The sequence below is a fragment of the Mobula hypostoma genome, chromosome 27 (assembly GCF_963921235.1).
Source record: "Mobula hypostoma chromosome 27, sMobHyp1.1, whole genome shotgun sequence".
Lineage (NCBI taxonomy): Eukaryota > Metazoa > Chordata > Chondrichthyes > Myliobatiformes > Myliobatidae > Mobula > Mobula hypostoma.
The window spans coordinates 28,338,521-28,355,561 of NC_086123.1; the positions used below are offsets into that span (position 1 = coordinate 28,338,521).

Here is a 17,041-nt window from a genome sequence, read left to right on the forward strand (position 1 = left end):
TCCGACTCTTTAGCTCTGTTTAAGCTTGCTGAAGTCCTCCCATTAAGGGCAGCTTTTTGCTGTTTTTGTAGCATGTGCACACTTCTGTGATGCACCATTGATGCAGGAAATGCACAGCACACCAATTAATGCCTCAGCTGCAGACCCAGTGACTTCCACTTGTACAGTCCTCACACATACAGCAGCCAGAGATTTGAATTTCGCTTTATTAACTTGTGCACTTGAGGAAATGTTAATTGCATTTTCTGATCAATTTTGCATTTCCATTCAAATAGTGGAGAGCCGAAAAAGCAAGCACAAGAAGACTAAATTTCAAGGCACTTAAGGTTAGACCTGGTAAACAGCAGTGCAGCTGAACAATGTTGAAAGAATAGGGTTATACTTTCAGGAAATATGACATGACAGCCTGTAGAAATGTATGGAAGAGAACAAAATATGTATGAGAAAGACGTAGAAGCAAGTGACATTATAAACACAGTAATATATCTAAAGATTGCAGTAACAGAAACAGCAGAATGCAGATACTGTATAGTGACAAATTACTGTGTAAGGAAACACAACATCATGTACATTAACACAGTGACATGGCAAAACAGTACATAAAGCAACAATTCCTAGGAATATGGCAAAAAACTTAAAAAAAAGCAGAAAGAATAATATATATGAACATGATGGTGTAAATAAAGAACGACCTTAGAAACAGAGCAACATGTACATAAAGATATAGAAGAACAGTCTGCTTGCTTTTATCATTCATCTTTTGTTACATCAGCTTGCTTTCCCTCTCCCTTGGGGTATGGAAGAGATACTTCTGTCTCTCACAGTCTTATTTGGCTAGGAGAGTGATAGTTCGATCTCCAGACTATTCAATAACTGTCAGCCCTGTTACACTGGCAAGACACAGCAGATAAAAGGAACACCTCGAACATAAAATCTTATGTACCCAGCCGATGTTTCTCTTTGCACAAGTTTAAAGGTTTAAGAAAGATAATCTCCTTAAAAGTTTTAGGCCTATATATGTTAAAAACAATGGATTTTTGCAGAATGTTCTCCAAAAGGTATTAATAATGAAGTACTCTGATTTATTGACAGAGATCTCCACACACGTCTCATTACTTGCTATACTGTGACCTCTCAGGAATCCTCCACTGATGTAAATTTAAAGCTGCATGTATTCTTTTCAAACTAAAGCATATTTTGAAAGCAAACGCAATGAGAGGAAGCAACTGTCAGGAATGTCGCGGCACAAGACAGCTCGATGCATTTATAAATGTATAATACCTCTGGGAGCATAATAACTTCACCAACTATCACAAAGGTTGGGATTTATTTTAACATATTATAATTAAAATTAAGTAATTCCATCACAGAGCTCATTGGGAACTGATATATACTAGATCAGTCACAACTATACGCCATCCCACAGAGAGACTCCAGATCCCTATATGTTACCTGCTGTTTCTCAATTAAGGCCCCTCCGCAAAAACCCAATAATATGGCTTTATGATGATATTCAGATACAGTAATACAAACAACAATGTTGCCTCCATCGCTGTAGCGTTTGCTAGAGTAATGTGAATTTGACGTGACACCTCGCCACCAGTGACTAAAATTTTAGAACATAAGCTCTTCTGATGAGTCGGCTTAGTAAACTAGTGCAGAGCTTAAGGCATAAATACTTGCAAGGCCTCAGCTTTGATCATTGGCCTTTACTAAGTTAACTTGATTTCGCCAAGGATTTGAGGAGCATTACCATTTATCCTGAGCAGGCTTGCCCCAGTGAAAGGAAACAGCTTATTTCTTAAGAGCTAAGTACGTGGATACCCAACTGGTGACAAAAACAGGTTCCCAATGAGACCTGAACCCCTCCTCCCCACCAATGAGTTCACTGACTGGCCCTGAATGTAAGGATTACTGCTGAAGGGTGGGTCCCACTTGGTGACTGCAGAGCAACACTCCACCAAGGACTTGACTTCCAGGAAGATGGAGAGAAGAGAAAAATTGCTGGACGAAGGAAGACAAAGGGATAGCTATGCAGTACTGACAAATTTTGCTTCCAGAATTAGCATGGAGGGGGTCTTTCTGAATTTACCAATGCTATCATGATCGCCCACATCATAACGATGATGATGTCTGTGAGATGTTTGACATGTCACTTACTTCAGTGCTAAACTGTTAGATGCAGGACCCCAAAGAAATGCAGCTCTAATTCAATACCTGGTGTCAGAGCTGCATTTCGGAGAGGGAACAGTGGTTAGCTTAAAGGGTTTTGCAGCTTCTCTGTGGGGAACAGCACACACCCATTTCTCTTGGCTACAAATTAGAAACAAGCTTTCTGCCTTCAGGTGGAAGGTGGAGATAGAAAGGTTTATGACCTCAGTCACCCATCAGTCGCTGGGAGGTCTTTCCAATTGCTGTACCAGAATTTATAGTTTGCCTCTCCTAAAATGAGGTATTTTGGGCAGTCTCAATAATGCTTGGGAACTGATTTTGGGTTAGATCAGGTACACATTCTGCTAAAAAAAAATTAGATTTGGATAAAGTTAGGTGGTGCTCTCCAGGATGGAATGATTTGCTCCATATTATCTCTGTTCTTGATCATTATTTGCTGGTTTATGCTTAAAAAGATCAACAGATTGGTTGAGATTCTTTTATGTATGCCAATGATCAGGTTAGGTCAAAGAGGTACAAAAATGCCAAGCCTTTGGGCTAAGCTTCATCATGGTCACAGTTACCTTTTAGTTTCATACACAGCAGATCATTAATCCCTACTTACCTGCTGGTTCTCCATTCATAATCATCACAAAACATATATTAATAACTTGCATTTCATAGGGAACTCCCAGAAAGGGCCTGAATGAGATGTCCTTCTGGAAAGGGGTCCCATCAAAGGAGGACATCAAAAGTATCCAACCTATACAACGGTTCTTGAAAGATAATTGTACAAGAAGCTTTCCTCTTCATCGGCCCCACACTATGCCTCATCTTCAAGTGTTTGTTGGTAACACTAGTCACTTAAGGATGCATTGTTTATTTATATTAATTTTGTGCAACTAAAATTACTGAAATTTATTATGCAAAGTATAAGTCATTTGTAATGTATAACCGCTGTTCTTTATCTTATATTGTTTTAAAAAGCCAGATATTTGAAATAGTTAACAAATTCAAGATTCAAGATTGTTTAATGTCATTCTTCAGTACACAAATGCAAAGGAGAACAGAATGATTGTTGCTCTGGTTCTGATGCAGCATTAAAAAAACGCAACTCATATTAATAACTTGCATTGCATAGGGAACTCCCAGGAAGGGTTTGACTGAGATGTTCTTCTGAAAGGGGTCCCACCAAAGTGGGGGGGGGTGCATCAAAAGTATATATTAATATGTATATTTATTGATTGATTGAGATACCATATGAAACTGGTGCTTCCAGCCCTTCGAGCTGCATTGTCCAGCAACCTCCGATTTAACCCTAGCCTAATCACAGGACAATTCACAATGACTGATTAACCCACCAGTCTTTGGACTGTGGGAGGAAACCGGAGCATGCGGAGGAAACCCACACAGTCACGGGGAGAATGTGTACAGGCTCCTTACAGAGAGCGGTGGGAAGAAGCATAAGGATCACAATAAAAAAAAATCCCCACAAACATCAACTTGAAAACAAGCCTATGAAACACAATGTTAGCATTGCAGATGTGGACTGCAGCTGAAATGGAGAGAAGAACAACATTTAAGATGGAGCACTGTTGTACAATGCTACTTACCTAGAAGCGACTGGAGCGTGGTGCTGCACTGCTGAAGTCGATCTCCAGGATCAGAGACTGGAAAGAAGACGGCTGCAGGAAGCCCGCTGGCTGGAGGATCGAGCCGGAATCCTACGGCAGTGAGAAGCGACTGCCAACCCGGCACACCACCCACTTTGTTCTCCACACTGTGCTGGGATGTGTACATAGAGTTCCGCTGACCATTCTGTATCCGCTGGAGTGACTTCTCCACCTAAGATAAATAAAATTACCATTGATTTCTCCATTTCACAAATGAGTCCAGCCTATTACTTATGGCCAGAAAACCAATAATACAAAGACCCTGTCTTAAAATTGTCCTGTGGAATAATATTTTATATTAAATGGGCCAATTAAAGTGCATCACAGTCCAGATCACATGGTGTTAAAACTTGCACTTTAACATCGCATGTTATTGTTCCAATGAAAATTTATATTTTAAATTATTTTAAGCTTGTGCAGTAACACCCTACTGCCAACAGAAGCAACTAGACATAAATAGATGAGGCTAAAACTGAAGTGGTCAATAATTTCCTTTGTCTACTCCATTCCAAAATGCAAATAACAAATTTCAGAACCAAGACTGAATTGTTTCCTGTCTGGTTCTGTGGGTCCTGAGATAGCTAATGAGACCTATATGGGAATCATAGACTCCTCCACTGATGTGATAGACTCTGACTGACTGGTAGGTCAGATAAGTGTTCGATGGGGCAGGTGAATGGCCAATCATGGCCAATAGTACAGGTCAGTGGCTGATAGAGAAAGTCAGTAGCCGACGGACAAGATCAGTAGCCAAAGGCACAGGTGAGTGGCCAACAAGGCAGATGAGTGGCTGATGGCGCAGGTGAGTGGCTGATGGCGCAGGTGAGTGACTGAGACACAGGTGAATGGTTGATGCCCGAGGAGGTGAGCGGCTGGGTTATCTGCTGTGATCAGGTTTGTTGCTTCAATAGAAACAGAGACTCTACCAACAGTTCACAAGATGAAAAAAATAATTATATGTTGTTTACTTGCAGTATGATAACTGGATACTGTATAAATTATACCCAAGTGCAAACAATAATTTAAAATTATGGTTTCTTTATTTCTTCATTAAACATGATTTCATAACTGTAAGCATTTTCCATCAGCTTCAGGTCTAGGTAGAGTATAGCCATTTATTACAATCATGCTAACAATAATTAGAATGATTTAACAATCTATCAGCTTCAATTATGCCTCTCTATCTTACTGCAGATCCTCTTAATTTCCTTCTTTTAAATATGACAACAACTTTTACGTGCAATTGAACAATTCCGCATGATTTACAACTGTTTACAGGGCATAGGATACAGAAGAAAGACTTGTTGGAGGTGATGGTTAAAGACAAGGGAAAAACGTGGTGGAGGCCAATATACAGTATTCAAGAGGTGTGGGTGGTGGGAGTGGAGATAAGTCGCTATCAAAGGAGGTCTAAAACACTCCTTCCCTCTGCTAGCCTGCAGGTCACCCTTGGGCACGGTGCTTAGCCCCCTGATGAGGGTCACATGAGGCCATGGGAGCAGGTGGTAGATGGTCGTATGAACAGCCGGTACATATCACAAGTCCTGGTTATGCGACCACTGACGCCAGGCTCACAATCTCTGAAGAGTATTGATAATGGCTGGCGTCACCTGTCTTGTAAAGACACTGGCTAGAAGGAGGCAATGGCAGACCACTTCTGTAGAAAAATTTGCCAAGAACAATTGCGGTCAAAGACCACGATCGCCCACGTCATACGACACAGCACATAATGATGATGATGATTCAGGAGGCTCGAAGATATGCCCATGAATCTGCAGGAAATGGAAGGATATGGACATTGTGTAGGCAGAAAGGATCAGCTTTGTTGGGCACTGATTTAATTAGTTTGGCACAACATTCTGAGCCAAAGGATCTGTTCCTGCATGGTACTGTCCTATGTTTTACGACCCTCATCAGCACTACCAGTCACCCATTCAAGTAAATTCTTGCCGAGTGCATTAGCAGGACTGGGAACTCTAGAGTGAGTTCAAATCAAGTCATGTCAAATTTATTGTCATTTAACAAAATACATGTAGACCCCAAAATGAGATAATGTTTCTCTGGACCAGGGCATAAAGCACAGTAATACACATAACACACAATAACTTAGGAAAGTAAGATTTAAATCTACAAATGAATTCCGTGTAGATAAACAAAGTAAGGTGCATAAATTAAATATTACACGTATAGTACAAATTATCCAGTGACACTTCGAATGCGATGCTTCAGGGAGTTCAGAAGCTTAATGGCTTGAGGGAAGTTGCTTTAGCAGAAACTGCATTTTATACTCAAACAATTACCGGTAGCCCAGGATTCGTGTTTAATTTACGTTGGAGTTTATTCCCCCTCCTCGGCAGACATGTTTCATAGGGAATCAGGGAACATTATGGTCAGTGACTAGTCATGGAAATGTGTTTAAAAGCTGCGATTATTTCGTCATAGGTCCTTTGCCCTACAAGTCCAAGCTGACTACCGTGCCTACCCATTAATCCCACTTTGCTGCAGGAATCTCATATTACTCTATCCCTGCTGATTCAAGTTGTCGTCCAGATACCTCTTAAGTACTTTTGTTCATTTTTTCACCACCTCTGGCAGCTCATTCCAGATACCAACTACGTTTTGTTTGAAAGAGGACACTCCTCAGATTCCCCTTCATTTGCTGGAAGAAGCACAGAGCATTGGCTAATTTCAGATTGATTTTTCCAGGTGACTGAGGAATTAATGCTTATGAGTAGAATATTTTCCTGCTTTTTTTTTTAGCATAGTGGTTAGTGCAATGCTTTATAGTGCCAGCAAATTGGGTTCAACTCCGGTTGCTGCCTGTAAGGAGTTTGTACGTTCTCTCCATGACCGTGTGGGTTTCCTCCAGGTGCTCCTGTTTCCTCCCACAGTCCAAAGACATACCGGTTGGTAGGTTAATTGGTCATTCTAAATTGTCCTATGATAAGGCTAGGGTTAAATCAGGGTATTGCTGGGTGGAGCAGGTCGAGGGATTGGAAAGGCCTATTCCATGCTGTATCTCAATAATTAAATAAGTAAATAAATTGGTAATTGTAAATTAATTTGTGATTAGACTTGAACTAAATCAGGGGAATTGCTGGACGCTGTGGCTTGAAGGGCCATAAGGTTCTATTCCATGCCCTATCTCAATAAAATTTTAAAAAATAAAACCGAATAGCTTTTTCTCACAGACAACATTTAAACATCTGCAGCAATACTGTTACTAGGTTTCACAGAAAGCCCTCCTTTCTTACTGCTCCCACCCAACCTCCCACCACCACCCTCACACACAGAGCAGTTTGCAGATTAAAACAACACACCAGGTGCAGCAGGACACGCAAGGCGTCTCGGGCGCGATCAGGATGCTGAAGGATTTCAGACAGAGCCTGACCAATGAGAGATGAGGGACTGTTCAATTTAACATCATTTCCAATCAGCGTGAATCCTGCAAAAGAAGGGTAGCTTTTAAACAAACAGATATAATACTATTAATACACAGGCAAGTAAGGGCTGACATTAGTAATTAGGATACAAGCAAAATAAATGGAAAATCAATGCATACTGTGATTGCATCACACAAGTCAACTCTAAATCATGAATAACCAATCCCTGAAATCCACATAATTAATAATAACTGTAATTATTGTAATCTAAAAATAACCTACAATAGTAATTTCTGTATGACAGTGACATTTCTAAATGGACACTGATCCCGTGAACAGTACCTCACTACTTTTTTATTCCTATTTTTGCACTACTTATTTAATTTAACTATTTGATATACATATAAATATAAGTTACACCTGTATTTCAGACTCTCATGTCTTCCTTTAAATTAGTTTAATGTTTTGAAGTTACACCTACAAGAGGACTACAGATTTGTTGTTGGGTTTGGAGGCTTGTGTGCCTCAATGACCCAAAGAGCTATATTGGTTGGGTCAAGGCTTTATGCTTTTGCTCTTAGTAGGGTCACCCGTGCCAGACATGTCAAAGAGTGGTCCATCGGTCTTCCAGGTTTGGGGGTTCAGCTCAAGGCAAACAACCCTGAGTGGTAAAACAAAATTGTTGCGGAAACAGCAATGAAGAATCCTTCTACATCTGAGTGCGACGGTGTTCCTGAGCTTCTGCCCGGGTCTTGCATGACTGACAGTAGTGAAAACCAAGAGGAAGCTACTGACACGATGAAGGATGCTCTGAACACCACCAGAGATGAAGGACTTCCATTGCTGCCCTAAACGCCAGCGGCATAACGGGCAGCAAGTAAATTTGAAGTTACAAAACACAACACTCGGCCTGAAATATCAACTGTTCATTAATATCCATAGATGCTGTCCGAGATCCCCCAGCATTTTGTGTGTGTTACTCTGGATTCCCATCACCTGTAGAATCTCTTGTGTTTGTGAGTACAGTCCACGGTTACATTTCATATACAACTTGACTTGCAATCTCTGTATAAAAATAACCATTGCATTAGTGTGTCAACCTGGAATTGTAGTTGAGTGTCTGAAGTCGAGCTTGAGTATTATTTTCTCTCAGAGGTAAGATGGTGCTACCGTGTAACATGGTTGCCACACCTTCATGATATGGAAGGATTATTTTTAATCATAGTACTGATGGGAATGTCACTCTGCCAGAGATGTTGCATTTTGGATAATTGTTCAACTACACCATGGCCTACACTCTGAGATGGGCATGAAAAGAGCAGAGGGACTGTTCTATAGATTCAGGATCAGTTCCTGTGGATTGGAGGGTAGCTAATGTTATCCCACTTTTTAAGAAAGGAGGGAGAGAGAAAACAGGCAATTGTAGACCAGTTAGTCTGACATCGGTGGTGGGAAAGATGCTAGAATCAATTATAAAAGATGCAATAGCGACATATTTGGATAGCAGTGGCAGGATAGGTCCGAGTCAGCATAGGTTTACAAACGGGAAATCATGCTTGACTAATCTTCTGGAATTTTTTGAGAATGTGACAATGAAAATGGACATGGGAAAGCCAGTGGATGTAGTGTACCTGGACTTTCAGAAAGCCTTTGATAAGGTCCCACATAGGAGGTTAGTGTGCAAAATTAGAGCAAATAGTATTGGGGATAGGGTACTGACATGGACAGAAAATTGGTTGGCAGACAGGAAACAAAGAGTAGGGATTAATGGGTCCTTTTCAGAATGGCAGGCAGTGACTAGTGGGGTACCACAAGGCTCGGTGCTGGGACCACAGCTATTTACAATATACATTAATGTAATGGAAGAGGAAGGGATTAAAAGTAACATTAGCAAATTTGCAGATGACACAAAGCTGGGTGGCAGTGTGAAATGTGAGGAGGATGTTATGAGAATGCAGGGTGACTTGGACAGGTTGGGTGGGTGGGCAGATGCAGTTTAATGTGGATAAATGTGAGGTTATCCACTTTGGTAGCAAGAACAGGAAGGCAGATTACTATCTGAATGCTGTCAAGTTAGGAAAAGGGGAAGTACAACGAGATCTAGGTGTCCTTGTTCATCAGTCACTGAAAGTAAGCATGCAGGTACAGCAGGCAGTGAAGAAAGCTAATGGCATGCTGGCCTTCATAACAAGGGGAATTGAGTATAGGAGCAAAGAGGTCCTTCTGCAGTTGTACAGGGCCCTGGTGAGACCACACCTGCAATATTGTGTACAGTTTTGGTCTCCAAATTTGAGGAAGGACATTCTAGCTATTGAGGGAGTGCAGCGTAGGTTCACGAGGTTAATTCCAGGATGGAGGGACTGTCATATGTTGAAAGGTTGGAGCGACTGGGGTTGTATACACTGGAATTTAGAAGGATGAGAGGGGATCTGATTGAAACATATAAGATTATTAAGGGATTGGACATGCTAGAGGCAGGAAACATGTTCTCGATGTTGGGGGAATCAGATCCAGTGGCCACAGTTTAAGAATAAGGGGTAGACAATTTAGAACGGAGTTGAGGAAAAACTTTTTCACACAGAGGGTTGTGGTTCTGTGGAATGCTCTGCCTCAGAAGGCAGTGGAGGCCAATTCTCTGGATTCTTTCATAAAAGAGTTAGCTAGAGCTCTTAAAGATAGTGGAGTGAAGGGATATGGGGAGAAGGCAGGAAAAGGGTACTGATTGTGGATGATCAGCCATGATCACAGTGAATGGTGGTGCTGGCTCAAAGGGCTGAATGGCCTACTCCTGCACCTATTGTCTATTGGACTGTCTCCTGGGTCTGAGGCATCTGTTAGCACTCACTCAGCAGCACAGTTCCATCATTATCCAGTTATACTTTTTGTGAGAACTCACCATGCTGTAAATGTTGTGTTTACTGCAACAGTGCTTATTTAATATTTAACTGCCACTAAAGCCAGTTTGTGTTGCCTTGAAGTTGTAAAAGGTGCTATTAAATACACATAATTCTTTCTCTATTTAGAAGCCTTGTAGTGCCTAATTACTGAATTATAGATAATGAAAGTCTATTGGCCTGAAGTTTTGGGCAATTGCATTCTTCGCAGGAAGAATAGGGTGGGCTGGGTATGGAGCGATGAGGATATTTTTGAGGTTGGGTGTATGGGAATACTCATTTCCAAACATCCCTTGTATTTTCTTCTGTGTGTGTCTGCGGTGGTTCAGAAAGAATCGATATCATCATGCATGAGTAGAGATTTAGAGATGTTTGGCTGCTTTGAAAGCTGGATACTGCCAATTGCAGAGGGACGGCGTGTAGTAGCTGAGTTCAGGCTGTGAAGGGGGAAATCTGTTACAACATGGATGATAGCTTGGATACAGCCCCCCAATATTCCTGGGGCAAGGAAGATGATGAAGTGGGGAAAGTTTTATGATGAAACTCTAAGGAGGAATGTCCCTGTTCTTCCTGCTTCACAAACAGGACTGTAAAGGGAATCACTGCGTCCATTTCTCTCCCTCAGTGTTTCCTGAATCCTAGCTATTATTTTAGGAGTTCAAAAATAAAATGACCTGTAATGAAGACAAGCCGCTTCATATTACATAACCTAAAAATCTACCAGCGTCCTACATACAAGACAATTGAACATCCCTTGACTTGCTTTTGTTAGAACTGCAAGTGGGTGGGTTGAAAACAAGTTATTTAGTTGTTAATCAGGTTTTTTTAAATCTCTGCTATTCCAAAAACAGCACCTCATTTAATTCGGCTTTGAGGGCAACGTAGATTTGGATCGCCAAGTTATCCCCAACCAATGGTTGTGGGTAAACTGGAAAATTTCAGTACAAGCAATTAATACTGCTTTTGCGTGAACAATAAGCAAGGGTGAAGCTATCTTCAACCTAATTCTGAAACAATATTCTGGTGGAACAGTAGCTTCAATTACGCACTTAGTTAATTTAAAGGAAAATCTGTAATAGCTGAAAACTGACTTCCAATTCATGTTATTTTTATTAATATATTTCAGAACTATTCTCTTCTGAGGCAATTCCTGCCTGCCCATTTACCTACAATATACACCCAGTAGTCAGTTCCTTAAGGTTGTCATAGCTGGGGGGGGGGGTGGTGGGATGAGCTCCTACTATCTATTAAATGCTCCCAATGGCATGTGTCTCAAATAGCCTCTGACAACCAAGTCCAACTCCTGGCTTTTATGTGTGGTTTAGCCACTAAGCCCGGCAGAACTGTTTCTACTGACAGCAGAAGGGGCAAAGGTGGGTTACTGGCGCCTTAAAACCAGTCGCTTTGGGCAGATGGGGCTGGTGAGCCGTGGTTGACTGCTCATCTAGAAGGGAAGCTCTGATCTCAAACCTCCGCTGTCTTGAGGCTACACCCACTCATGGGGAAGGTTTCAGGAGTAAACCCCAAGGGAAAAATCCAGAGCTGGAGTTCAATGCTGATGGGCAACTCCTGCAACGCCGCTGCTGCCAAGTTGTATCGGTCTCTGCCGTTCCTTTGGATTTATCAGCTGTGTGGAGAGGGGCAGCCTGCCACATGACCAACAGCTTGCTGTCCATACCGCAGTGCATCGGCGTGTGTACTGGCTTGTGTATCACGCAGACAGTTAGAATGCAACATCCATGGTCGACCTCGACCAACTTAGGGCCTCAAACATCCTGTACCTAATAAAGTGGCCACTGAGTGTATGTTCATGGTCTTCTGCTGCTGTAGCCTATCCACTTCAATGTTTGATGTGTTGTGTGTTCAGAGATGCTCTTCTGAACACCACTTTTGTAATGTGAGGTTATCTGAGTGAATGTCACCTTCCCATCATCGTGAACCAGTCTTGCTAGTCTCCTCTGTTCTTTCTCATTAACAAGGCATTTTCGCCCACAGAATTGCTGCTCACTGGATGTTTTTTTTGTTTTTTGCACCATTTTCTGTAAACTCTAGAGACTGTTATGTGTGAACATCCCAGGCAATCAGCAGTTTCTGAGATACGAAACCACTCTGTCTGTCACCAACAATCATTCTAAGGTCAAAGTCACTTAAGTTACATTTCTTCCTCTCTCTGATGTTTGGTCTGAACAACTGAAACCCATAGAACATAAGAACATCAGAAATAGAAGCAGGAGTAGGTCATCTGGCCCGTCGAACCTGCTCCACCATTCAATAAGATCTTGGCTGATCTGGCCATGGACTCATCTCCACATACCTGTCTTTTCCCCATAACCCTTATCTCCCCTGCTATGCAAAAAATCTATCCAACCTTGTCTTATATTTACTGAGGTAGCCTCCACTGCTTCATTGGGCAGAGAATTCCACAGATCCACCGCTCTTTGGGAAAAGCAGTTCCTCCTCATCTCCATCCTAAACCTACTCCTGCGCATCTTGAGGTTATGTCTGCCTTGCATGCTTTGATGCATTGAACTGCTGCCATGTGATTGGCTGATTAGATATTTGCACCAACAAGCAGGTGTAATAACTAAGTGACCACTGAGTGTAATATCCATCACTTTTGACAAAGATCCAGATTTTTGGCTTCATTCCTTTTCTCCACTATTTATCAACTTGATCTACCAGCAACAAAATAAAAAGATGGATATCTCCTTTTGCCTTGATCAGTGGAATCTCAAGTATTTTCATAGTGGAGAGCACATTTCTCAACCCTCCCAACTCACTGCTCAGCTGCTAATGGAAAGTGATGGATAACCACGGCTCCATTTGGGCAAGGTGCACACTAATAACTTGCTTAGGAGGAGCAATGGACCTCGCTTCCATCATTCCCCCTACTAGCAAATTCTTTTCTATCAGCCATTAAAGGACTTGAAAAGGAAATAGTTCATAAGGAGACCAATTTCCTCCAGTACACTGGAACTCTTTATTCAATTCCTCTCTTCAATTGCTCCCTACTGTAAAGTCATAGAAGTTCCCTGACTGGTTATAGAAAATACTAGAATTTGGACAATGGGATTGGGATTTTATTTTTACTGTCCACTTGACTGCAATTGGTGATCTCAACAAATTCTGAACTTAATATAATCACCTGAAATTTAATTGTAGATCTGGGGCTACAATAAAACCTACCAGCGCTCTGTAGGAAATCAGTTTAACCTGCTGTTTCCACTGAGGTTGGGTGGGGACAACTGGAGGTCATGGGTTAAGGGTGAAAGGTGACATGTTTAATAGGAGCATGAGGGGAACTTTCTTTACTCAGAGGGTGGTGAGAGTGTGGAACGAGCTGTCAATGCAAGTGGTGCCTGCGAGCTCGATTTCAACGTTTCAGAGAAGTTTGCCCAAGTGCATAAATGGGAGGGATATGGAGGGATATGGAGGGCTATGGTCCCAGTGCAGGTCGATGGGACTGAGCAGTTTAAATGGTTTCAGTAAGGACTAAATGTGCCAAAAGGGCTGTGCTGCACTTTTCTAAGAAATCATGACTCTTGAACAATATTATGCCCATTTCTGGCTGTTTTAGTGCCTATCTGAAAATTCCACTGGAGGTTTTCAACCTCTCAAGCCACACTACCTTTGAACCTAAAACTCTCCCAAATAACATTAGGTTGTTAACCTTACATCTGAAAAATTACAGTTCTTGTTTACTCACAAAACAACTCAATTTTACTGTTTCCTCTCCTGAGCTTTAAAGGGCCAACATTCAAACAGCATTCTTTGTCTTCACTAAGACTTGAGATGGTCTACGCCTCTAACAAAGGATCACACATTTTCCTTACCTGCTTAGTTCATGGAGGACAGGATCACAGTCAGACTCAACTTCCATGCCCCAGAATCACTGGAGGCTGCTGCCACTGATCTTTGACAGACCACAGGGTTTGCCATTCACTATTACATGAGCAAGATCAGTAAGACTCCACACTCAGAAAGCTCATCTATTACTCTGTTAATCTCAAAGGACAGGTACTCACATACATCCCAAGCTTCCCCAAATGTCAATCTTTGACAATGCTCAGATCTTTAGGAACCTTCCTAGTATGGCTTGATATAACAACTGCTCTGCATGTGACTGTAAGGAATTGTGGAGAGTTGTGGGCACAGCTCAGCACGTCTCAGGAAACAATCTCCCCTTTATGGACTCTGTCCATCTGCCTCAGTAGAGTACCCAGAATAATCAATGTCCCCACCCACCCTGGGCATTCTTCCTTTTCCCTCTTCTACCAGGCATAAGATACAAAAGCCTGAAAACTCCCACCAGGATCAAGGTCAGCTTCTACGTCACTGTTTTCAGACTCTCAAACAGATCTCTTGTATGATAAGATAGACTCCTGGCCTCACAGTCTACCTCGTCATGATCTTGCACTTACAGTTTACCCGCACTTGTTTTTTCAGTAGCTTTTGCACTTTATTCTTCATTATTATTGTTTCACCTTATTCTAGCTCAATGCACTGTGTAATGATTTGATCTGTACAAACAGTATGCAAGACAAGCTTTTCACTGTATCTTGGTACATGTGACAATAACAAACCAATGCCAATAATAACTGCTCACTACGGCTGTCCAACACTGTGTGCTCTTCCCACACTCCATACAAAGTACCATTCTATCTAAGTTCTCCTGTCACTCATTCTAGTCCCCATTTCTTCATTGGTAACTCATTGTATGGTCGGTGGCTTAGTGGTGTGTCCCGTAAAGGCAGGGGATCTCAATCTGGGGTCCACAGACCCCTTGCTTAATGGTGTTGGTCTATGGCATAAAAAAGGTTGGGAAACCTCTGCTGCAAAAGATATAAGTACTGGGCACCAAGCTTAAACAGGAAGAACCTGTAGTGTGTCAACATGGATTGCCACACAGAAACCAACATTATCCGTGCAGCACCCGACAAGTAATCCCAACAACGACACCATTTTGTCAGCCTCACAACTGATGCTGTATATCAAGCATGCTGGAAATATGAAAGAAAAAGAAAACTTGCTGCAAACAGTCAGGAAGTTATGCAGCATCTGTGGAAAGAGAAACACAAAGTCAGCGTTTTAGGTCAACGGCCCACCATCAGTTCTGAACAGTCTGCAACCTGAAATGTTAACTCTGTTTCTCTTTTCGCAGATACTGCCTGATTCACAGATACTGCCTGTTTAATAGATACTGCCTGTTTCTCTTTTCACAGATACTGCCTGATTCACAGGTACTGTTTCACAGATACTGTTTGTTTCTCTTTTCACAGACACTGCCCAACTTACTGAGTGTTGCCAGCATTTTGTTTCTATTTCACAAGAGAAGTTCACTGTCATTATACAAATGACAACACCAACGCAGGGACCACACTCTAAGACCCATCTCCCCCTACTCCCAGACCCTTTCAACCTGAACAAACCTGCCCAGTTTGACGGATGCGCAAACTGCTTGCTGCTCTGGACAATCTTCATGGCTTCTCCCAGAGCCACGCTGGATTTCATTCCGTTGAGCAGAGAGGAGTAGAAGGTGTGCACGAACATCTTGGATGCAGCCACGGGCACGGGCCAAAGTGAAACCAAGACACACTGCGCCCCGGCGGCTAGAAAAGCTCGCGTCAGACCAATGATGCCGTCTGCTGTAACTTTATTGTTAGATTCCTGGTAGGAGCCAAGCACGACGAGCTTAACTGGGAGGTGCAAGTCCAATATATCAGCAGCTGTCAGTAAGAACTCTTGCAGGGGGGGACTGTCAGTTATGCTCTCCACGTCACTCGCATCATCCGGCACTCTCAGCGATTCCGGAATGGTGTAACTGTTCCCCAAAGAACTCTTCCCACTGATGGTGCTTCCTTCATTGTTCGGTGTCAGGACCAGGGCGGCAAGTTTCCAGGAGATGTGGGTGGCGAAATGGATGCACTCGGCCTGGCTGAGCACGCTCATCACTCTCTCCTTGGTCGCGGCACTGTTAACCAGGGGCTGGCAGCCAAGCAGCTCCGAAACCATGTAGGCCTCCTCCTCAGCCGACGGCATCGGTCCCCAGAGCCAGCGGTCCATAACGGCCGAGGGGAGTTTGGGATTACCTATCACCGCTGCCATCGAGGTGGAAGAGCTGCAGAGAGAGACGCCCTTCCGAAGGTGGGACTGTACAACACAAAACACAAACACAAGTGGTTAGTGTAAACGTTTCTTGAAGAAGGCGGAAAAGAACAGCAATTCTCGAAGATGTGGCAATGGTGCTTCTTCCATTGTGAAAAGTTATAAAGAACAACTTCTGTTTACCATTACTCTGGAAATCACGAGCAGGTGCACGTTCTCTTTGCTCCCCCAATGTCACATAATCATTAGCAGCCCTAGTTAGAAGCCATTCCACATTAGTTCCCCTTTTGGAGCAGTGCAGGAGTGCAGGGGAGCTTGAGCTGAGTTATCCCGACATGTTCCAGCACAATACGATTCTCTCAATGGAGGCAAATGAATTACCCTCCCTTCTATATCAGTCACTCTGGCATCCTCCCCAAGAACCCAGACCCCAACCTGCTGATGTTACCTTCACGATACCCCTCTTTCTTCTGAAATTTCCCCATCCTCCCTCTTTCTGATCCATTCTATAGTTCTATCTCCGACCTTCCACACTGCTGGCTCCTGATCCATTCTCCGCCCGCCATCTTTCCAACGGCAGAGTTCCAATGCCAACACCCGCCCCTCTCTGCCTCGCTGCCCCACCATTGGCTTTCGACCTCTCCCACCATGCCAATCGGGCCTGTAGCCGCAGCCCACCTGAAACCGGGCTCCAAAAGGAGCAGCAGGGTGTACTTTTGCACTTTCAAAAAAGTTTGCTCGTGCCAATCTAGCACACAGTTTAGGATGGGCTGGAACATAGAACAGTACAGTACAGGTAAAAGGCCTTCAGCCCACAATGTTGTCCCAAACCAAG

At 42.8% G+C, this 17,041-nt stretch overlaps 1 protein-coding gene across 3 annotated transcripts in view; it reads right to left on the minus strand.

Moving 5' to 3' along the window:
• Window positions 1–17,041, minus strand: part of ttc28 (tetratricopeptide repeat domain 28) — a 960,596-nt gene that overhangs the window by 51,965 nt on the left and 891,590 nt on the right. For all 3 annotated transcript variants that reach the window (XM_063034167.1, XM_063034166.1, XM_063034165.1), the window contains exons 16-18: window positions 15,531–16,251; window positions 7,145–7,269; window positions 3,765–3,996 (exon numbers count right to left, since the gene is read on the minus strand). In XM_063034167.1, coding sequence (XP_062890237.1) covers window positions 3,765–3,996; window positions 7,145–7,269; window positions 15,531–16,251 — 1,078 coding nt within the window. The remainder of the gene's footprint in view (window positions 1–3,764; window positions 3,997–7,144; window positions 7,270–15,530; window positions 16,252–17,041) is intronic.